Below are 24,283 nucleotides of genomic sequence, written 5' to 3' on the forward strand. Positions count from 1 at the left end.
ATCGCAAGGGACCTTCTCTTATGGTCTAGAATTCGAGGCATCTCCCTGTTGACGAGATTCATCCAGGGGGACTTGAACGTCTTGGCAGACTGTCTCAGTCGGAGGGGTCAGGTGATACCCACGGAATGGACCCTCCACAAGGACGTGGGCAAGAGTCTTTGGGCTTCTTGGGCTCAACCAACCATAGACCTCTTTGCCTCCTCGTTGACCAAAAGGTTACCAATCTTTTGCTCTCCAGTCCTAGATACAGAAGCAATCTACATAGACGCGTTTCTACTGGATTGGTCTTTTATGGACTTATATGCATTCCCACCATTCAAGATAGTCAACAAGGTACTGCAGAAGTTCGCCTCTCACGGAGGGACAAGGTTGACGTTGGTTGCTACCCTCTGGCCCGCGAGAGAGTGGTTCACCGAGGTACTTCAATGGCTGGTAGACTTTCCAAGAAGTCTTCCTCTAAGGGTAGATCTGTTACGTCAGCCCCACGTAAAGAATGTCCATCAAAGCCTCCCCGCTCTTCGTCTGACTTCCTTCACACTATCGAAAGACTCTCAAGAGCTAGAGGTTTTTCGAAGGAGGCAGTCAGTGCGATTGCAAGAGCTAGGAGAGCTTCTACCATTAGAGTATACCAGTCGAAGTGGGAAGTCTTTCGAGACTGGTGCAAGTCAGCATCTGTGTCCTCGTCCAGTACCTTTGTAGCCCAAATCGCAGATTTTCTTTTACATCTGAGAAAGGTTCGCTCCCTTTCAGCTCCCACGATTAAGGGCTACAGGAGCATGTTGGCTTCGGTCTTTCGACATAGAGGCTTAAATCTTTCCAACAATAAAGATCTCCAAGATCTCCTTAAGTCTTTCGAGACCTCTAAGGAACGTCATTTAGCAACTCCTGGATGGAACTTAGACGTGGTCCTAAGGTTCCTCATGTCAGACAGGTTTGAGCCATTACATTCAGCCTCCCTGAAGGATCTCACCCTCAAGACACTTTTCCTAGTGTGCTTGGCTTCGGCTAAAAGGGTCAGTGAACTTCATGCCTTCAGTAAGAACATCGGCTTTTCTACAGAAAAAAGCCACTTGTTCACTTCAACTTGGTTTCCTGGCCAAAAATGAACTGCCTTCTCGTCCTTGGCCTAAATCTTTTGATATTCCTTGCTTATCAGAGATCGTAGGCAACGAACTGGAAAGAGTACAGTGAACCCTCGTTTATCGCGGTAGATAGGTTCCAGACGCGGGCGCGATAGGTGAAAATCCGCGAAGTAGTGACATCATATTTACCTATTTATTTAACATGTATATTCGGACTTTTAAAACCTTCCCTTGTACGTAGTACTGTTAACAAACCACCCTTTAATGTACAGAACACTTAATGCATGTACTACAGCACCCTAAACTAAAACAGGCACAAATATTAAAGGCGATTTTATATCATGCGTTTCCTAAACACCTAAAAAGCACGATAAAAAATGGCAACCAATGTTTTGTTTACGTTCATCTCTGATCATAATGAAGAAACAAACTCATTTAGTGTACAGTACACATATATGTATAGGTTAGTTTTTCCATCGATTATATTGATTATACAGTACTGTATGTTGATTTGTTTATTACCAATGTTTTAGTTTACGTATTTTTCTTAGGACTTCCAAATGAAATTTTTTTCTTTATGACGCCGCCTGAAACGACGGCGTGTACGCTCAGTAAACAACCACGCTCAGAACAAACAAGGCATTTAACGCGCATGATGATAGTGATAAATAATGATACAGTACATACAGTATTTACAGTAAAAGCATTTACAAAATATGTTACCTTACAAATATAAATTATACAGTATTGTACGTAGCAAAGCAGGAAAACAATTTACGAGAGAGAGAGAGAGAGAGAGAGAGAGAGAGAGAGAGAGAGAGAGAGAGAGAGAGAGAGAGAGAGAGAGAGATTGTTTTACGTACGTAAATGTAAATTTTAAACAAAAAAAATATGATAGGTTACAACATGTAGACTTTTAAAACCTTCCCTTTAACTTAATGCATACAGTACGTACATTACTAAACTATAAAACAGGCACAAATACAGTTTTAGAATGTACAGTAAGAATATTAAAGTAAAAAATAAAGATTGTTACTGTACTCACCACGAAAGAAGTTGAAGAAAAACTTGAATGGTGATGGCGATGAATTTGCTGCACAGTAGAAATGATGATGATGTGTTCTACTGTGCAGCCAATGATAGTATTTTACGTCTCTTCAGACGGAGGTGTCTTTTCCTGGGACACCTCTTCAACTTCTTCCTGGGAAACTTCAATTTCTTCCGAAGGCGTACTAGCAGGAGGAACTGGCTCTTTTTTGCGAGGCTGGAAGAACATTGTGATCGGAAGTTGTTGCCGCTGCTTCTTTTTTCGATCCAAGAGCATTTTGTAGGGAGTCATTATGTCATCAACCTTGTTGCAGAATTGCATCGAGCGAACCATATCCTCGTCCCACTCTTGCAACATTTCTTTCAACTCCTTCGCATGGTTGCAGGCCTTGGCAAGCCGTTCTAATGTTAAGCCCGTTTCTTCGACATTTTCTTGGGTCTCTTCCTGGGTATCACTCTCTTCCTCACTTGCCGATTTCGTCAGGTCTTCGAGGTCTGCGTCAGTTAGGGGCTGGGAATGGCAGTCCAACAACTCGTCGACGTCTTCAGTCGTCATGTCGCCAAACCCGTCACCTCCAATTATGGCAGCCAACTGCACAGATTTCCGTATTGCAGAGTGTTGGATTTCCGACGGAGTAAATCCCTTGTCGTCGTAAACAATATCGGGCCACAACTTCTTCGAGCTCGCATTCACGGTTGCAGGTTTCATCTCTTGAAGTGCCTTCTGAATATTCTGCAGGCACGTGGCTATGGTGTACTGCCGCCAGTACGCCTTCAAGTTAAAATCTTCATCCTCGTCATCTTGGGCAGCATCCACACACGCAACGAGGTCCGCCAAGGTATTCTTCGTGTAGAGGGCCTTGAACGCCCTGATAACCCCCTGGTCCATCGGTTGAATTAATGACGTGGTGTTGGGTGGCAGGAACTCAACCTGAATGCCATCATGCGACAGGTCAGTTGCGTGTCCACCAGCGTTATCCATAAGGAGAAGGATCTTGAATGGCAAGCCCTTCTCTAAGAGATATTTGCTGACTTGCGGGATAAAACACTGATGGAACCAGTTGGAGGTCAGCATCTTCGTAATCCATGCTTTTTGATTATGCATCCAGTACACGGGAAGGAGATTCTTATTTTTATTTTTCAAAGCGCGAGGATTTTTCGACTTATAAATAAGCCCCGGCTTTAACAAAAATCCAGCAGCATTGCCACACATCACGAGGGTAACGCGATCCTTGAATGCTTTAAAGCCAGAGGCTTTGGCTTCCTCTTTGAACAGGAAAGTTCGCGACGGCATTCTCTTCCAAAACAAGCCAGTCTCATCCATATTAAAGACTTGTTCCGGCTTGTATCCACCTTCGGCGATAATATTCTTGAACGTCTGGTTCACGTAAGTTTCAGCAGCGGCAGTGTCAGCGGAAGCAGACTCCCCATGCAGGGAAACGCTTTTCAGGGCGAAGCGTTTCTGAAACTTCGCGAACCATCCTTTGCTTGCGGAAAAACGTTTCTGAGGCTGGGAATCAGTGGATGTCCCTGGTTGAGGATCATCTGCATCATCATCATCTTCAGCATGGTTGCCGTCGTCGTCTTTAGGTTCCTTTGCAGCAAAATTCTCATATAAACTCAAAGCCTTTGTTTGGATGGTGTTCGTATCCAACGCTATGTTCTTCTTCCGGCAGTCGGCAATCCACACAGCTAAAGCACCTTCCATGCGTACGATCGTTTTATTACGCGTTGTAACGACTCGCTTCGCTGATCTGCTAAAGGTGATTGCAGCCGTCTTTCTAATGTTCGCCTCGTCCTTCTTGATATAGCGAACAGTAGATTCGTTGATGCCAAAATGGCGGCCGGCGGCCGCGTAACTTCTACCATCTTTTAACATGTCGAGAAGCGTAACCTTCTCAGCTATCGTCATCATCCTTCGGTGGCGTTTAGGCTCACTACCAGCCTTAAGAGAAGCAGAACGCTTGGGAGCCATTACAGTAGGATTTACAGTAACAAAAAGTTCAACTTAAAAAGGTCGCACACAGCACAGATTAAACTTCACAAACTTAAGAACGTCTACTCAGCGATACGCGGTAACAGAGAGTGAACGATCCAGCCCCGCGAGAACTTTGATGCTGCAGGTAGGAGATGATGGCAAAACACCAATCACAGGCTAGATAACAAAACTTGAGTTCTGATTCGTCATCTATCAGCGCTTGAACCAATCACAACCCGTCTTACAGTACTATGATGCGTTGGTTACCTACTCATAGAAGATGCCCCGCGCATACCGAACGTACGTAGATTAAGTACAATGCCGTAATAATAATAAATAATGATAATAATACTGTACAGTAATAATAATAATAATAATGATAATAATAATAACAATGATAATTTTATTAACAACAACAACAATAATAATAATAATAACAATAATAATAATACAGCTTTACGTACGCTATTTTACGCCTCTCTCTCTCTCTCTCTCTCTCTCTCTCTCTCTCTCTCTCTCTCTCTCTCTCTCTCTCGTACGCTTATTCGAAATGTGATTTTTGCAACAAAGAATATTATTGGATGCAGTACTGTACTACGTACGTATACATACAAAAGATTCATGGAAAAGAAGCACATCCATTACAGTACACACCATTCTAATATGGTATGACTGCATCTGATTTGCGTTTCATGTTCGATTTAATTTTACTACGTACTGTATACAGTACTGAATTATCGTATGATCACATTCTCTTTTCGTGTTTTATTTCTTTCTGTGCTGAATTATATATCATATGTAATGCAATGCACAATCAGTAAGAGCAGATATTACTAATTACAGTATTAATGGAATTACAGGTAACAAAATATCGTATTTGGGGGTCTTCAGATTTCGCGGTATTTTTGAATTTTCCGGAAAATCCGCGATATGTATATATATATATGGGTTATGGAAAAACCCCGCGAAGTGGTGAATCCGCGATTGTCGAACCGCGAAGTAGCGAGGGTTCACTGTATTATGTCCTGTTAGAGCTCTTAAGTTCGATTTAGCTCGTACTAAGTCATTACGAGGGAAATCTGAGGCATTATGGTGCTCAGTTAAGAAACCTTCATTGCCTATGTCAAAGAATTCTTTGTCATATTTTATCAGATTTTTTTAATACGAGAAGCTCATTCTCACTTGAATGAGAAAGACCGATGTTTGCTTAAGGTTAAGACGCACGAAGTTAGAGATATAGCAACCTCCGTGGCCTTCAAGCAAAATAAATCTCTGCAAAGTATTATGGACGCGACTTCTTGGAGAAACAAGTCGGTGTTCGCGTCATTTTACTTAAAAGATGTCCAGACTCCTTACGAGGACTGCTACACACTGGGTCCATTCGTTGCAGCGAGTGCAGTAGTGGGTGAGGGTTCTACCACTACACTTCCCTAATTCCAATATCCTTTTAATCTGTCTCTTGAAATGTTTTTAATATTGTTTTATGGGTTGTTCGGAAGGCTAAGAAGCCTTTCGCATCCTGATTGATTTGGCGGGTGGTCAAAGTCATTTCTTGAGAGCGCCCAGATTAGGGGTTTGATGAGGTCCTGTTGTATGGGTTGCAGCCCTTGATACTTCAGCTCCTGGGAGTCTGTCAGCATCCTAAGAGGATCACTGGGCTCCGTGAGGAAGACAGACTTACAAGGCAGAGTAATCGTCTAAGTCAACTTCCTCACCAGGTACCTATTTATTTTGGTTTTGTTATATTGATAACTGCCAAAATGAAAAAACTCTTAGCTTATACGCTGTAAAAATAATTAACTCTGGTCTCTACCCACCTCCTTGGGTGTGAATCAGGTATTATATATTCACCGGCTAAGTTAAATATTTAAAAATGATATTTTAATTATAAAATAAATTTTTGAATATACTTACCCGGTGAATATATAAATTAAATGACCCTCCCTTCCTCCCCAATAGAGACGCAGTGGGATGAGAAGAAATTGAAGGTTTTGTTTACATCCGAGAGTGGTATCTGGCCGACAGTTGGCGCTGGTTGGGCACACCCGCAACCTGCAAAGCGATCGCTCGCGAGTTTTTTATGTATGTGTCTGTCGAGCAACAGAGTTGCAGCTATTATATATTCACCGGGTAAGTATATTCAAAAATTTATTTTATAATTAAAATATCATTGTGCAGATTTAAAAGAATTTGCTGCTCTTTCTTTTTTATTTTAGAATTTGTTTCACTTGTAGGCAATTAGTATAGAGCTTATACAGTATATTATTAGTGTTAGGAGAGATGTGGTGCTGCTTTTATAATTCAGTCACCTCCTTTAAAATACTCCAGCTTGCTATTCTTACTTGACAGGTATCACAGCATGGTAGTATCTTAATTTTTTTTGCACTTTTACCTTTGGCATAAAGGTTTTCGAGTAGTGTTAATTAGGTATCGTGAAGTAGTTTACTTGCCAAGTCTTGATTTTTAAGCAGTGGGTGTGAAGGTACTGTTGATACACATGCAAGTTTAATTTGTTGTGGAAGCGAGTTCGCAAACTAAAATGCTCGTAAACTAAAACAACTATTCCCGTAAGAAATAAAAGAAATTCAATTGAGGTATTCCTCACGTCCATAAATACACTTGTACATTTAATTTTAAAGGTCTGTAATGGAATTTAGTAACAGTTTACAACTCGTAACATCACGAATGGTTAAAATTTAATAAATCACAAATCAATGTGTAAATAGACAAATTAACTCGCAACTTAGAGAGACAGGAGGAGGAGGAAGAGGGCGTTACTGCTTGGAGGGAGAATGTCCCTTTCTGAGATGTTTGTCAGGTGCTCTCTTTCTTGAATGATGTTCAGTATCACTAAGTGAGTCACTTAATTTATGCTTTCTGGATGCTTGGTCATCTTTTTCTTACTCTCTTATGATCAACTTTCAAAAGAAACCTATGTAGAGACAAATGCTTTTGCCTTTTCATTAGAGTACTGTAGTATGAAAATGAGGCATAACATTGTCGGTAAATAGATTCACTGCATGCCCTGCCAAACATTATCTGGGTGACTTGTTTCTACAAAATATGGCAGGGTTTTCCACTTTCTTAATATCTCCCTAATTTCACTTAAAGTTTGAGGTTTGTCACTCTATCCCTTCTCCTCTTTCAGTATTTTTATTTTAAGATAATTTTCTTTTGTAATTTACATAAGATTTTCTAGGTCAAATTGGAAAAGAATAAAGACCACCTAGATACGTAATTTATTCCGGGAGAAAATTCAACAAAGCTCTCATTCTTTTCCTTAATACTTTTTTGGCCAAAATTTATGTCTGCCTCGGTAGTTTTTTTCATGTCACTTAACTCAAAATTTATCATATCTAGACAAGTTTTATTGCAATTCTTATTACTCTTGTCATAAAACAACATTTAAAAAAAATGAATGCTGTAGCTCAAAAGTTGAGGTCGTTACAACAATTTCCAACATGATAAAATATCGCGGTCATCAAAGAGTTGAGTAGGTTTGTCCTATGATCTTCAATAGCTGAGCTTACTTCCATTTAGAATACAATGCCAGAAAACTGAGGAACTCAAAAATGGTAACACAGAACTACCTTCCTACATCACCTCATTTCTGACAACTCAGAGACAATGGTTTTCCTTTAGAACTGTTAGGGTGCATTGCCAGAATTCTTTGTGACATACCCTTAGGATACTCTGCTAAAAAAAAGGAAATATACAGGTAGTTCTCATGTTCATCCCAGGAAGAATTTTGGCTGAGGAATTGAACAGATAGAAATACTGTATGTGATTCTGTCGTAAGTGTCATTATGCAATGGAAAACTTATGATGCTTTGTGACATTGTTCCATTGACTATGCTGACATCATAAGCTGTCTTGTTGCTGGACCCATAGTGTGTCAGGTCCACAGCAAAGATAATTTAGAAAAGTACATTTACTGTCACTTTTCTATATGCAGTCTCTTGATTAAAAGTTTTGAGACCCACAATAGTAATTTTAACATTATATGTTCTGTTGAAACAATTTCAAGTTCTGAAACAGAAAAATATGAACTTTTACATTTATAGAATACAACTGACAGGTTTCCCACAAACTATAAAATGATGAACTGCAAGACCTTTCTTGTCATCTGCAGTTGACTTAAATTAGTGAGAAAGAAGGCTGTCTGGAATTATTGTGGGTTGGAAAGAGAACAGAATTGCAGACACCTTGAAGATTTTCAATTGGGAAAAATTTAAACAACATATTTCTTTTCAACTAAGATGTGTTTGCAATTTATGAACTCATATCTATTTTTTCATCTTAAGATGTATTCATAATACAATCTGAAGTATTGGTTCTACCAGAAGAATTCAGTTTGATGAGATCACCAAATTTTGAGAAGATACTCAGTTTGACAATTTACCTATAATGTGGGATTCATAATACAATGTGTTTTCTGAAGGAATAAGTCAAACCTTTGTTTCAGGCAACCATTAAAGATTTTTTTTTTTTTATAATGACCTATCAGTAGAGGTCAAACTTGTGAGTGATGTCACCTTTCCCATCTTTGCAGGTTTATAGGTGGATAATATCTTTATGTAGTTTTTTGGACCACATGAGAAATGCTTGGAGAAGTATATAGATCATATTACCCGAGACCATAATCTTTAGGTCTTTTGCGTAGATTATTCCAAGAAATTCTACCTGTAAATGGTACGTGTATAAAATGTAAAAGATTTTTAGAAATGCTGACTCCTCGTAAAAAAGAAATTAACATCAGAGACCATGATTCAGTTTTTCATTGATATCTAGCACACGAAGGTCAGGGTATTACATTTCTCTTGGCTTCAAGTTAGTATATCCCATTTGGTCTCTTTGTACTTCTTTCTCATGGACCCAGTATCCCCAGAATAGGGGTTTGTATTGTCAGGTGCACTGTAGGCATTTCTTAGGGGTCTTTGCAGCATTCCTTTGACCCCGAGCTGCACTTTAAATCGTTGTACTTTACCTACGTTATTGATTCCATTCTTCCATTTTGCTATCCAACTTCGTCTAACGTTTATGTCATAGTGTAACTAGCGTTTTACCTTGGATGTACTTTGGCTCTGAATGGTCTCACAGGCCCCAGTGCTGAGCTATATTGGCCAAATCCATAAATCCTAAATCCAAGGATCCAATATCAGCTAGTTAGTACTTTTGGCGTGGCTGTTGATAGAACAGGTAATCCAATTTATATTTAACTTAAAATTACATCGCTGCACGAGGATCAAAGGCGACAGCCACTTACATACATCACATGTTTTTGGCATTCATCATCTAGGAGATCCACAGAACCAGGATCACAAAGATATGAAAATTACATGTTTTGTACTCTTTATTAATCATATACTACATATCTAGTACAGTACAGTAAGGAAATTTATACATTGAATGAGGGACATCGAATAAATTTATTTCTCATGGAAAGAGTACAAACTTATTTTACTGCCTTGTTTCTATACTCTCCAGTTACCGCTATTCATAGGCTACTTATTACATCTTGCTTATACAGCAGAGGATATTCATAGTATATTAATTAGTTCATCAGAAAAAGGACTGAATTTCTTTTATTCGGCGAACGATGCAAATTGGGCGACATGCCAAATTGAGTATTTAAGGGCAAGTAAAATAAGTGGGCTATATTTATGAAGCATTTGCTTTATTAAATCTTTTCATATTTTTGTCTCCAAAAAGCAAATATTCTTTTTCAAGATTTGAGGGATCTTCAGATTCTTGCTTCTGTTTATGTTAACTGTACTATGTTTTGACAATTTTTTCCTAGTGGTGTTTTCAGCAAGATATGAATGAATAAATATTTTGAAAAAAATAGAAACTAAATTATGAGATATATGACTAAGATGTTTAAGAGTTGATTAAATATTAATGTATTTTTATGCCATTGTATTCTCTCATTTTTGTAATATTCTATATTCTAGTGAAAGCACATTTGTTTCAAGATAATTGACATTGCTAAGTTACCCAAATTCAGGTGTTTGATATCTGAGTATACAAGCACATGGAAAATAGTCTCTCAAAAATGAGATAACCTTTTAAAGTGATTTTGAAATATAATTCCTGGCATCTCTGGGTATACAGTAGTCAAAAACACTATTAAATGCAGTATATGATCATTTATTTAGTTCTTAAGTAGATGTTTAGAATTTTGAAATATTTTTGTGTCGTGAAAGCAGAAGAATTGCTTTGACCAATTGTTTTATGGTACTACCGAGGTTTAGCTGCATTGTTTCATAGACCTTTTCTGATTATTGAACTTGTCATTCTGTGTACTATACTTTATATCAGAAACTCTTTGATTTCCAATGATGAAAGTGTAGACAGTTTTGGATTCATAAGATTTTGTGGCTTTATTCCTTGAAAATTACGTTTGAAGTGCTGTTTGTGTTCTGTCTGGTTAACTTGCATAATCAAAATATGATGTTCAAAATACTTAAACTTATTAAAAGTATGATTACCCCCATTCCAATAGAAACTACCTCTTTAAGTTACACATGAGATACAAATCTATGATAACCATTGTCTTGTGTATGGTGATAGCTGGTGTTAAAGATCTTTGTAATTGAATATGTATTATACAACATATACTATACATAAAAAGATGTGCAGTTTGAACTATTAAATAATCATTATATTCTCTAAAATGCCGAAGGTATATATATATATATATATATATATATATATATATATATATATATATATATATATATATATATATATATATATATATATATATATATATATATATAAGGGTAGTGCTGTTAGTGCATTTCAAGTGATACATTAATTGTATTGATTGTAGGTATTACTTGAAGGTTATTGCATTGCCCTACCAACCCCAAATTGCACTTGGTTTTTAGCCCTCCACATAACCTCTGTTCTTACTTTCTTCTGTCTTACTGTCCTAACTTTCAGCCTTTAGCTTATAGGAAAATTGTTGCATTTGGGTGTTGATTGGCCTCCCAAGCCCCAGTGCCAGGCTTCAGGGTCCAAATTCATAAATCCAATCCAATCCACTGCCATGAATTTATCTAATTTTATCAATAATTTAATTTTTTTTTAATTGAATGAATATGTAACTACCTTGGATCTTAACATCTTATGTAGAGTTTTAGAATCTGTGGGATAATGTAATTAAGATTTTTCAACACATATGTTTTGGGTAATTTTCATACCTTATTATTACTCCTATTTTAGGTAAACGGGAAAACATGGGAGGCATCCATGCAGTTATTTGTATAAAAAAAATACCTCTTGGTCAGGTTTTTATTGTTCATATTTAAAAGGAAAGACCTGCTTTGCAACTAGAATAACTTTTGACCTGCAGTATGAATGTAAATTCATATTTAAGGAAGACACCTGCATTATGACTAGAATAACTACCACCCTGCAGGAATGTTTGTCTGAAACTTAATTCAAATGAAATTTTATCATATTTACTCCTAATTGAGATTTCGTTCCTTTGAAATTTGGAGATGAATTAAAGTTCTTAAATGTTGAATTCGTTGATTTAAATGTATGCTAAATAATAATCCTTCAATAATAAGTTCTAAAAGTATTACACGAAACAATCTTGATGAGCATTACAAAATTTTTACTACAAAATTTTTACTACAAAATTTTGGTGGTAGAGTATTTGAAAGTGTCAGTGCATTATATCCCATCAGGAATATAAACATTTAAGGGTAGGAAAGTTTCTGTTTGCCAACTTAACACTACTGCATTAGTTTTGTCACTGAACATAGGGGAACACAACTTACTGTATGTCTTACGTTGCATGCTTTAGGAAGCTTCTAATAAGATCCTATCCAACATCCTTTCAACTCTTGGCTGGATTTCTGTCTTGTTTTTTCGTTTTCCCTTTGGGCTCTTCCCACTAAGCTATCCTGTTACTTTACCATATACTTGCTCCAGTTTACACCTCTCATTCAAGAATATATTTTAGTCGTGTATACTGAGTCATCAGCAACCATTTTCTGGTCTTCCTTGGTCCTAGTTTGATGGAGAGGGGCCTTGGGCACTGATCATATGTATTTATGATCAGTCTCTTGGGCATTATCCTATCCCTTGTGTGTCCATTCATGAGTTACCTTTAAACATATAGGTGTTAGAATGCGAGTTTGGTATTACAACAGTATAACTTTGTCTTGTATTCTAAAATGTTGACTTTGCCTCAAACCTACATAACCAGAGGTTTAAACATTCATCACCAAAATTATGTTATGAGTATTCATTTATTTAGCTCTTTTAGGAATTTTAGATATAAATTGAAGTAATGTCATCAAGATTCAACTTTAAATTTATATTGAAATATGTCTTAAAGTGCTTACTAGATTTTTTTTTTTTAGAAATGGGATTTTGTTTTAGTTTGAATACTTATAGTATTATTTAGTCTGTGAAAGATTTTCTTTTCCCCTACTGAGGTTACTTATCAAAAGCTGTGCTTGCTCACAACCTCATTTTGGTCCATATAATAATTGTGCTGCCTATATTTTTTTTTTGTAAGCATAGCTCTCAACTCTTATCTATTGAGTTTTCATTAACTACTACTTTTCTATCATTCTTTGTGATTGTAGGTAAATAAAACATTTCCAGGTGGCTTAAAGTATATGATTTCCCATCTGTTTAGTCACAAGTACTGTATTCCATGATGGATTCAGACTGTATGCGCAGTATTAAGATAGTACTGAAGGTTGCTTGATCCGTGTCTTGTAATTTCTGCATTAGTAAGGCAGTAATTTAGTATATATTTATGCACTTGCACCACCCGTTAATATCAAGTACTAATCTGTGATTATTTAGGATTAGTGAAACCAAAGTTCAGGAAAGTATTATATTGTTACCTATGCTAAGGTCAGAGGAATACCCACTTTGTTGAACTTTTGTTGCTCTTAGTTTTATTCATTAAAAGCATAATAGCAATAAATCAATTATAGCTTTTAAGTAATTGTTGACCAGCCTAAACAGAGGTAGGTATATACAGGTACAGTATGAATATTCATATACACTGTACTGTATGCAATATTTACGTGGTATGTATGTAAGTATTGTATATATTTTCCATATTGATAGTTATCTTGTTATAGGTTAGAGGATGCCTAGATAGAGTAGACAGACATTGCTTTTTATAGAATCCTGAAGGGAAGGCTACCAACAAAAGAGCTGTTATGGTCAACAAAACCACTACATTGCATTAGTGGAATGTAAGCCAAGTACTGTAGCTGTACTTTGATTTATAAACTGATATAACCATGTATACTTGTTTGTGATTTCTATTTTTATTTATCCTACACTTATGATAGTCTGAATTATATATACGTATACTGTTATATGCGCTATTATTATCACTTAATAGAAGATAAACTGTTGAAGCAGTAATTGATTAACAGGGCAGATATTTCTGTCCTAATGTGAGAGTTCAGATAAGATAGTGATTTCTTCATTGATAAAAATTACAAATTCCCACATTTGTATATATATATATATATATATATATATATATATATATATATATATATATTATATATATATATATATATATATATATATATATATATATATATATATATATATATATATATATATATATATATATATATATATATATATAATATGTATGTATGTATGTATGTATGTATGTGCATTTCAGTGCATTTAGTTTTGTCTCAGTAAGAGGGAAACAGATCATACATGGATCGAAAGATCTATGGCTTCTGACTTGGAAGTCCACATAGTATCAAAAAGTAACTTGATGCTTTACAAGAGGTCTGCTTTCATAGGAAAGGGTTGGTCACTATTTACCACTTTAATAATTTTACCGACCTGGTTATTTTAAGATGGGCTCTTTCTGTTGTAGTTTGAACGTTATGTAAATGTATAAAAAGAATTTTATATGTTGTAAAGGTGTGTTATTGTTTAATACGCATAAGTATTTTGGACTACTTTAAAAGGATTACCAAGGAAAGATGAAAACAGACTGCTGCTTATCATGCAGACACCTATAAAATTGGTCAGAAAGGAAACCCTTTAAAAGCTGCCTTATGCTAATGACCTATTGTTTACGGCAGACTCAGTGGAAGAGGTTGTTAAGGTTTTTAAAAGTCAATAGAAGAGGAGTTAGTTGAAAGTTAGTGTAAATAAAGTAAAGAGTAATAGATGATGTCATAAAGGATACTTGAGGTTCATGGAATTCGAGATTTTCAATACCAAAAATGTATAAAGGGGAGTGATGTACAATATTGGAAAGAGGTGAATGAGGACTCAAGAATTAGATCATACCAATGTTTAGTCACAGCAGGAATTCAGCCTTTGGAATATTGTATGGTGTTAAACCTCCCTTCTAAAAATTGATACTGTTAGTTTGATAAATGATGTTGAATAAAACAGCTGACCGATTAGTTGAAATGTCGTAAACCACAAAGTTCAAGTTTTTTATGCACTTAAACTTTCATTCTAGATCAAAAGTGACAGATAAAAGGGATTGGATCTGAAAAGTATGTTAATTGGGGAGTTACCTTCAAGTATGATAGCTTTACCTTGTAATTGTGAAAACTTATTAGGAACTTGATTAACTTCATCTGGCTGTCCATGTGGGTCAATATCAACACCATTGATATCACTATGTATCTGGGGCATTTTGTTTCCGTGATCAAATAGTGATCTAGTTGAATCAGACCTCCTAGACTGATAAAACTCTTCCAAGGCTGGTATGAAAAATTGTTTGAAGAAAATAGATACTTAGATAACCAAGATATTATGTAAATGTATAAAAATTGAATTTCATTTAAAGAATTCTCTTGTTTAAGAGAAATTTTATCAGTATTTAAAAATGTAAACATCTGATAGATGTGTATGGTCATGGAAATGAAAATTATTTTGAATGGTTAGGCATGGTCAGTCAACCAGCAAAGGTTGGACTTTCATAGGGTTTCACCAGTGACAGGCAGATCAAACTCAGAATATGCAAATGACATCAACTGGCCATGCAGGAATTTAGCTTGATCTCATGTTATCTTATTTTTGGGGACAATAACAATCAAAGGGATACTACATGTTTAATATTCCAGTAGCTTATCAGGTGTTAGGAAGAAGTTCTAAATTGATTGCCGATTTTGGAAAATTTGTACCTTTGCTGCCGATGTCCAATCTAAAACATGGAAAAAGGTTCTAAAGGAACATGTGTCCATGTTTTCTCAGCAACTGAACCTGATTTATATTAATTCGTACAAAGACTGAAACCCAAATGTTTCAGTTGCTATCCCTCTCTTAATGAGTTCATGTATTTTAGCATGAATGTGTGAATAAGTAAATTAGGAGAGGAATTTAGATACTGCATCTAAATCACTGTGCACATCACAAAGTTACCGATGCAGCTGCCTGTTACTGGCATTTAAAAAGTTGCTTGTATGGCTATGTATTTTGCTTGGAGTAAAGAACCTGTAAATGGAGTACTTTTTTGAGTTCTAATGCTTTTTGAAAAAGCTACAACTCTCACTCCTAATTTGGTGTTTGAACCATATGCTTACACTGAAAGTCTGTTGCCCTTTTTTGGACGTATTCCAAAGCATGTTGATTAGATATTTCAGTGTTAGTGGTATCGAGTTAAAAGTAAATATGATAAGGTACAAATTTCATTACAGTATGAGTATTCTTGGCAGTGGGAGATCAACTGTAAGAGATATGATGGTGAAATATTGTGAGGATTTATTTGGCATATTTGTTCAAAATATAAAGCAGCAGGAATGATTGTGTGGGAATAGGGAAACTTCTTCGCAGTGTAATCAGGTTGTGCCAAAAAAGAGGTCAATGGAGACAATTTAAAAGTACACTTGGGCAAATTATTTATAATGTACTGCAGAGGGAAATCTGTTTTTTCCCCAGTCCACTTTGTGAGATCCGTCAATTTGGTACTGGATATGTTTCAGTATCTTAGACCCTAAAGTAAGGAGTCTGAACACTGCTTCCTCCTTTCTGCCCCAGAACCTTCATCCCTACCAACATTATTCACATATTGGGCTGTAAGAGGTCTTCCACAAGGTACAATGGGGTATTTTCTTATTCATTATATTCTAGCTTTTCTATTTCTCATAACCGTAAGTAAAGCTACCTTATTAAGGAGTTACAGTATTATTACTGAATACTTAGTAAAGAGTGGATTTTGTTAAGTAAACGGATAGGACAATCATGCTAGTGGTTGGAAATGTGAAATGAAAATATTGAAAGTAGTACAGTAATGCAGTCTTTCTTTTATCTTATACAGTACAGTAGTTTTGTAGAAAAATTATATAATTGAAATTTTAAAGTATAAGTGGTTTTGATGGATATTGTTTGTGCTTATCCTTAATTTTCAGTGATAGGTTTTATAGGAAAGCAGATTTGTAGAGTTTATTCATTCCCTAAGTAAGGCAAAAGCAGTAGGTTATGGGAATGTTTGGAAATCAAATTGATTAATACTTTTAACGATTTAGATTTGTGGCATGATTACCACTTTTTCATCACCGAGTTAGTTTGGTAGTTAGGAATGAGACCTAGAGGTAAGATTCATCAAAATTAACAGAATTCTAACAATAGAATTTATTATTTTGAATTTCCTCTTAGTCACAGTATGTCCCTCCCTCATCCCCACTTCAAAGGGTTTTGTGACTGCCAAGAGATCTAATACTTAGAGCTTGTGATAACCAAGAGGTAGGGAAAATTCCTGGCCCACCAGTCGTAGAATTCACCCAGGGAATAGGTGCCTGTTAGTTTGTTCCTGGGGATTCCAGGAAGGAGGTGTATGATGTATGGAGAGGGAAAATGTATTATTTTGTTTTAAAAGTAAAAAGCTTATGTATCTCATATATAAGCTGTGTGGCCAAGAAGTAAATATAAAATAATAAATTCTGTTTTTGTACTCCATGGTGCATTTTGTATATTAATTTTGTATCTTTATGTGTGCCAGAGTACTTTTTTTGTTGTTTAGAATATGAACAATTTATACAAAAATGTGGAAACTGGTAAGAACTATCAATGATTTTGTTTATTTGTTAAATAATTACTGTAAAAAAAACTTTTTTTCTGCAGCCTTGCCTTGAGTCCAGATGCAACAGTTAGTCTTACTTCTGCCCCTGTTTCCAACAACTCTGTCCTAAACGCTGCACAAAAGGGTACTCCTGATGTTGACAGTTCACCAACTGGCAGTGACAATAGTACAGAGGACTTGGGTACATGGAGAAGAGCCAAGGTTGTATGTGATTATGATTCAACAAGCAAAGACGAAATGAGCCTGATAATGAATGAGGTAACTTTTTCTTATTTTTTTGAAATATTAACCAAAAAAATATTTTGGGTTAAGATCTTTCTACAGTTGTATTACTTTAATGATTTATTTGATACAGAAATTCTATTACTGCATTATAAATATAAAATTACCAGTATTTGCTAGGATGAAATTCCTGTATAAAGTTTCATTTGCAATTTATCTAGAAATTTAGTGGGGATTTTTACACATTTATGTTTAATATTTTTATAACAAATATTTAGCATTTGAAAAGATAAAAATCAATCAATGGAAATCTTAAAATAGATTATACAGTAGTACCTCGGTATATGAGCGCCGATCAGTTCCAAGAGCAAGCTTGCAACCCAAAATGCTCATAAACCAAATAAATTTTTCCCATAAGAAATAAAGGGAATTCACTTGATGTGTTCTACATGTTAATAAGTACACATATAGAGTCATAATTAGAGGTTTTTAATGTTATTCAAAGAAGCTATAACACCTAACATCAGAAATGATCATTAGTCAGTATTCATAATGAAAAATAAAAATAGTGTACAGTATTGACAAATTAACTTTTGCATTTTTTCTTTGAAGAGAGTCGTGGCTGGTATGCAAGAGAGGAGGGAGGAGGGGATTATTGCTTGGAGGGAGGATCATTACACGATATTAGTTAAAATATCGAGAGTTATCTTTCTTGAATGGCGTTTGCTATCACTAACTGAACCGCTTAATTTACACTTTATGGGTACTTGGCCTCTTTCTTTCTTTTTTTTTTTTTTTTTTTTTTTTTTTTTTTTTTTTTTTTTTTTTTTTTTTTTTTTTAACCTTAAATTTTGACAAGGAAACTACCTAGAGGTGACTGCTTTTGCCTTGATTTAAAATGGTTCAAAATGAAGTAAAAGTCACATGAACACGGTGTGAAAACTGCGTGTATGGCATAATGCTTGTATACCGTTTTGAATTATCATGCTCGTATACCTTTTGCTCGTATTCTAAGTTACTTGTATCCCGAGGTATTACTGTACTTGGTTTTCATGGATAAGAGATAGCTAAGCCTTCATCTATCTTCATTGTATGGAAAATTTGTAATTCCAGATTAATTTCCCTCTTGCCGTGTATGATTTAAGATTTTTTAAAGGCTACTCATGAATGCTAGAGGCAAGGGACTGAAATTCCCCTACCAAGCAGGAAAATGCCCTAGAGACACCATATACATATAGTATTATCAGCACCCAAGCCCCCTCTCCATCTAAGCTAGGACCAAGGTGGGCCAGGCAGTGGCTGCTGATAACTCAGCAGTTAGATTAATAAGCTCTCTCAAACACCCATCCTTAGCTCACAAGGATGGTGAGGTTGCAGTGACCAAAGGAACTAACAAGTTTGAGCTGAACTCGAACCCCAGTCTGGCGATCACCAAACAAGGACGTTATCTTCTCCTTCCTTGTTGTGTGATAGGCCACCATTCCTTTCATTTGTATTTATAGATCCAGAGGACTGGGAGGAGCATGCAGATATGGTTAATATGTCATTTCCCTGGCCCTTGCAAATTTAGATTTTCCTTTTTTTCCTTTCTGGGCTTCTTTATTTGATGAACCATTGACAACCACTGCATGAAAATGGATCAGATTTTGACTGCATACTGGTAATGATGGAGTATGGAATTGTAAAGCATGCTTCCTTACCCATGGAACTGAAATACCACATGTGGTCATGTGAAGGGGGAAATTTCATGTGAATACATGCCTCGATTTGTTGTCTGATCTTGAGAAACTGACAACATTAAGTGTGCAATATAGTAGGATGGATCTCGTAGGGAAGACATTTATACAGTTTTAGCTGTATTATTCTTCACCAGATAAAGCCCTTCTGGAGAGAATACTATCTTGGATAAAACACTGATTTTATTTGTGAGAAAAATATGGAATGATAGCCAAAGATAACTCGCCTCCTCTAGCATTCATGAGTCCAATGCATTGGTTTAAAAATATTCTGCTTCTGTTATTATTCAATTTGAAGCAGGTTTTGTGTTTTGTAGAGAAGTGCAATAATTCATGCCATGATTAATATGTTCTCTTCTGGAGATTTAGCATTTATGGCTATTGATATTAAGTAAATGAAGATGGTACTAAGATGGGCTACATGTATACAGTCTTCAAAAGATACTTTATTATTATAGACTTCATTTACACAGTTTTACTCTAAGCAGAGTATATCAAAATTACTTTCTTTTGGTAGTTCTTAGCCAATTGCCCTGTTCAAGTAAATTATTCTTGCATGAAAAGATATCTGGCTTGCTATTTTTACTGTCTGTTTGCAATGTACGGTGGCTTCTCATTTTTGTGACTTCATCTGTACATGGTGCACTAGTTTTACTTCAGATTATTTATTATTCACTGTGTTGCACAGGATCATCTTATGTACCCAGAATTGGGCATGGAATACAAACCGATAGTGGCCTTCTAGGGTTGGCTCCCAACACCTAGTACCAGTTCTGTAGCTCGGTCTTTGGTGGTGGTGGTGGACAAGGCTATTGACCATTATCTGTCATAGATGACTTACTATTCTGATGAACCTTTTTAAAGTCAATCTGGTATTGTGACCCCATGGTAAATGGGTCATCTCTTTTGGGTGCAGGTCTCGTAGGTTCCAAGAGTCTTATCCCTTTAAAACCACATAAACTTGATGGAAAGGTTTCAAGAGCAACCACTAGGTACCCAGTCCCTAAAGTAAAAGGATGGTCTGGGGTTGGCTTCAAAGATCATATTGTGTTTATAGTTGCCTTGTTAACCATAATATCTTGGAGGAAGGGGACTTTCTGGTTCATAGGCTACAGAACTGCCTTTCCTCCATCAGGATCTCACAGCTTCTTCAGGACTTACAAAGGTCCCCTTTTTTGTTTTGTTTCATTTGTTGATGTCAGCTACCCCCCAAAATTGGGGGAAGTGCCTTGGTATATGTATGTATGTACAAACCTACCATTTTACAAATGGACTCTTCAGTCTTTAGGAAGACAAAAGTCTCATGGTGACTTTGCTTTAGAAGAGAATACAATAAAGTTATGGGGAGTTTTAGCATTAATGCAGCAAAGCTGACATTCCTCACCCCCCCCCCCTCCAGTCTTCTAATCTTAGGGCCTGGTGTTGGTGAGGAGTAATGCTGTTTTGCAATCTTTCTTTTCTGCCAGGTTGTGACTGAGAAAAGTCTCTAGCTATTAAACATGTTTTTGTCAAACTCTCCTTGCTTCTTTTGAAGAGGTGATGTGAAGTAGAGGTGCATATGAAGAGGACAAACACTTTGGACTCCTTAATTTATTGTTCAGCGACCTTTGAAATGATAGGCCTTTGGGGACATGCTATATCCTCAATGTTGGGGTTAGGATGAGGCCAGGGCTCCTCGAGACCCTGATCATAATTTCAGCACTTGTAATACTGCCAGGAAGGGAAGAAAGTCTTATTAACTATTCCAAGCTGCCTCTTCTGCCTTGTCCAGAAAGTTAGGTAAAGCTGCCACGAGTTGATATATCCATGTTACGGTATTGGGCAATTTCAGTGTTAGTGTTGAGCCCTGGGTTATTTTAGTTTTGTGAGACAGGGTAAGTATACTCCCTTGCTCTTCAGCTAATCCATTTCTTGGCCTACTATGCAGGATTGCAATTATCTCAGGACCTGTTAGCAGAGGTGAGGCCAAGGTGTAATAACTCTTAAAGTATAACCACTTCCCTGACTAAAGTTTCTTTTGAGAGGAGATGCCATGAAATTGGAAACCAGTTATTAATCTTTCTCCGGAACAAGTACTTACAGTATTGCAGACTTACTTCAAGTGTGAAGTTCTGTGTTATCTTCCATCAGAGAGGACAGCCTCAAGATTTCTTTAAATCAGGGGGAATCATATTTCCATATAACTATCCATTAGTAATCCAAGAAATACTGTACCTGTGTTTCACCTTTGAAATGACTTTTTATTTTTATTTTTTTTTTTAATCAGAATGTCAACAGCCTCCCAAGAGTCCACTTATGTGCTTACATTTTTTTACTTTTCATTTGCTGTGACATCTCAAATATTGGTTGATCTATGTATTTTTTTTAGATTATTTTGTTTCATTATTAGGATTGCTGACTTTACTCGGTCTTAGTAAAAACATTCGGTAATAACTGGCTAGTATAGTGGTAATGCGTTCACCTAGTATTTGCATGGCAGAACGATCCATCACTGTACCCTGAGTTTAAGCGGTTTACTGGGGAGGATACTGCTGTGGTTGGCTGACATTCTGGTTTTATGATATATGAAATATTATGATTTAATGTTACCTTGCCAGGAGTAAAGCCGGATGGGAAGCAAACACAGTGTGGAGGCTTATTCTAAGGGTAAGCTAAGGATACAGTTCCTATGTTAGGTTAGGAGGAACCTTATGATAGGTGGTGGTCTTATGTTTGCTCACATTTGAATTACTGACTAGGTCCGTCCCAACCAACTACAAAGGCTTCATAATAAATTTTATCTATTAAAATTTTGTTTATATCTATGAAACATAAAGGATGTTCATATTGCCGACTCCCACACACTGAGGAAGGTGCGTTAGTGAAGGAAAAAGATATGAAAGTGATGACCTAGATTGATAAACTTTAATCAGTCAGTCACCTGAGACTCGTGTAGTTCAGTGGTAACCAATAATTCAGAAATTTATTTACACCTACTTTGTATTAAATAAAAGTAGACTAGCTTACGTTGCCAAACATTTGAAAGTTACACCAGAGTGAATCATCTAGTATTGTAAATGTAATTGATTTTCCCATTATAGTCTCATGTAATAGCTATGAATGTACCCTAAAAAAAATAATAACCTGCAAAGAAGTTTTTTATGCAGGAAGAAATTTTAAGAAGCATAAACTAGACTATGTTGTAAAAAATAAAAAACTGCATTACTATGCAGTCAGTCGGGAATCAGTAGGCTATTTTAAAAAGAATGGCTATTGTGAATAAGAAAATTGTTGGCGAGTTATTATATTTATAGTGTGGGATGCATTTTATGACAGTTGCTGTGGTTCCCATTTTCTTGAAATGACCACTTAATATTTTTCTTTTGTTCAACTAAAATTTTAGTTGAAAATATTAATCCAGATTCATACTGATTATTAAAGTCTGGCTTCGCATATTAGTTTTTATTTTATTTTTTTTATCCATTTTCTTGTAGGCATCTTTGGTTTCTAAATACAGTATCTATTTACCAAGGCACTTCCCCCAATTTTTGGAGGTATCCGACATCAAACAAATGAACAAAAGGGGACCTTTCCTCTCTCTGCTCCTCCCAGCCTGACAAGGGATTCAGCCAAGTTTGGCTGATACTACTAGGGTGCCACAGACCATCTCAAATATAAAAATGGAAACATTTCTCTGGCTTACTACAAAATCCTTATTGTACACATTTTATTCTATGGCTCGAAATTTTTTTGCTTTACAAGCATATTGTTTGTGTCAATAAAAATAAATTATTTGAGAAATGATATAAGAAATCTCTATTTGATTTTGCAAATTCTGCAATTGATTACATATGGAACAGTGAAATTGATTTTTCTCAACAGGTTGTTATGTTTCAAGACCATGAGGGAGCTATGACTGACTATGTTATTGCCAAGCGTGGGACACAGAAGGGCCGCGTTCCAATTGCATATCTTGAAGCAATGGATGACTGAGATTTAATTACAGTCGAGCTCTAGTAATTACATGGTGTTGTGAAAGAATGTGTAGTTTGCAGATGAAGTAACTTCGCTGCATTCAAATTCTACAGCATTCCACGTGTGATTATTGAAGCTTGACTTCTGCTGTCCTTTTGAATTTTCCTGTTGTTATGATGTACTTCCTGTTAAAAAACAGATTTTATAATTGTTGCCATCTATAAACTTATAAGATTTTGCGTGTTACTACTTTCTACTGTTGTCATGAACATGTCTTGTCTCTGTGTTCAAAGTACAGAAAATAGCTTTAATGTGCTATACTGGCTTTTCTGTAAAGGCTAATGGTGCTTTTATTTCATATTTTATAAAAGTTTATATGCATATTTATACAAATATGGTAACTTCAATTGAAACAATAATGATTTTCTTACTTAAATAATAAAAATTATAGTTATGAGAGATATAGGGAGCTAAAAATGGCAATTCAATTTATACGAAGTTCCAAAAAAGATACAATTATTACTGTAGGTGCTATACAGTATGCTATTCTTCCCTTTGGTATATTTTATTGAAAATTTCTCCCCCGATAATATCTTATACTGTGTAATCATTTCCATAAAACTTATTTTTTAAAGGCATTACTTTGTAAATTTCTTTTATACAGGTGTAAAGCATTTAAGGCATTTTATTATTAAGAGATTATATTTTCTGTGGCCTAGGTTGGGTGATGTGATATTTTTGGGGGAACTGTTGATATTTCAGAATGATTGTAGTTCTTTTTATAGATTGTAAACAATTTTTTTTTCAAGTTTTTGTGGGATAATCATTGAGGCATGTTACTGATTGGAATTTTTGCAGAATTCTGTACATTTGTTATTTAGGTGTAATGTGCATGTACATTAAATAAGAGTTCTCAGATGTAATAAAGTATATATGTTAAGTACGTGCTAGGTCCAATTTGGCTTAGAGCAAAATATGATGTGTAGCATACAGTATATATATATATATATATATATATATATATATATATATATATATATATATATATATATATATATATATATATATATATATACATACATATATATATATATATATATATATATATATATATATATACATATATATATATATATACATACATATATATATATATATATATATATATATATATATATATATATATATATATATATATATATATATATAT

The 24,283-nt window shown here is 35.6% G+C and overlaps 1 protein-coding gene across 2 annotated transcripts in view; it reads left to right on the forward strand.

Moving 5' to 3' along the window:
- EndoB (endophilin-B) overlaps nt 1–24,016 on the forward strand; it is a 146,315-nt gene extending 122,299 nt beyond the window's left edge. For both annotated transcript variants that reach the window (XM_068360058.1, XM_068360065.1), the window contains 2 exons: nt 17,203–17,419; nt 22,981–24,016. In XM_068360058.1, coding sequence (XP_068216159.1) covers nt 17,203–17,419; nt 22,981–23,091 — 328 coding nt within the window. In that variant the 3' untranslated portion in view covers nt 23,092–24,016. The remainder of the gene's footprint in view (nt 1–17,202; nt 17,420–22,980) is intronic.
- The last annotated feature ends 267 nt before the right edge of the window (nt 24,017–24,283 follow it).

Source organism: Palaemon carinicauda, chromosome 2 (assembly GCF_036898095.1).
Source record: "Palaemon carinicauda isolate YSFRI2023 chromosome 2, ASM3689809v2, whole genome shotgun sequence".
NCBI lineage: Eukaryota > Metazoa > Arthropoda > Malacostraca > Decapoda > Palaemonidae > Palaemon > Palaemon carinicauda.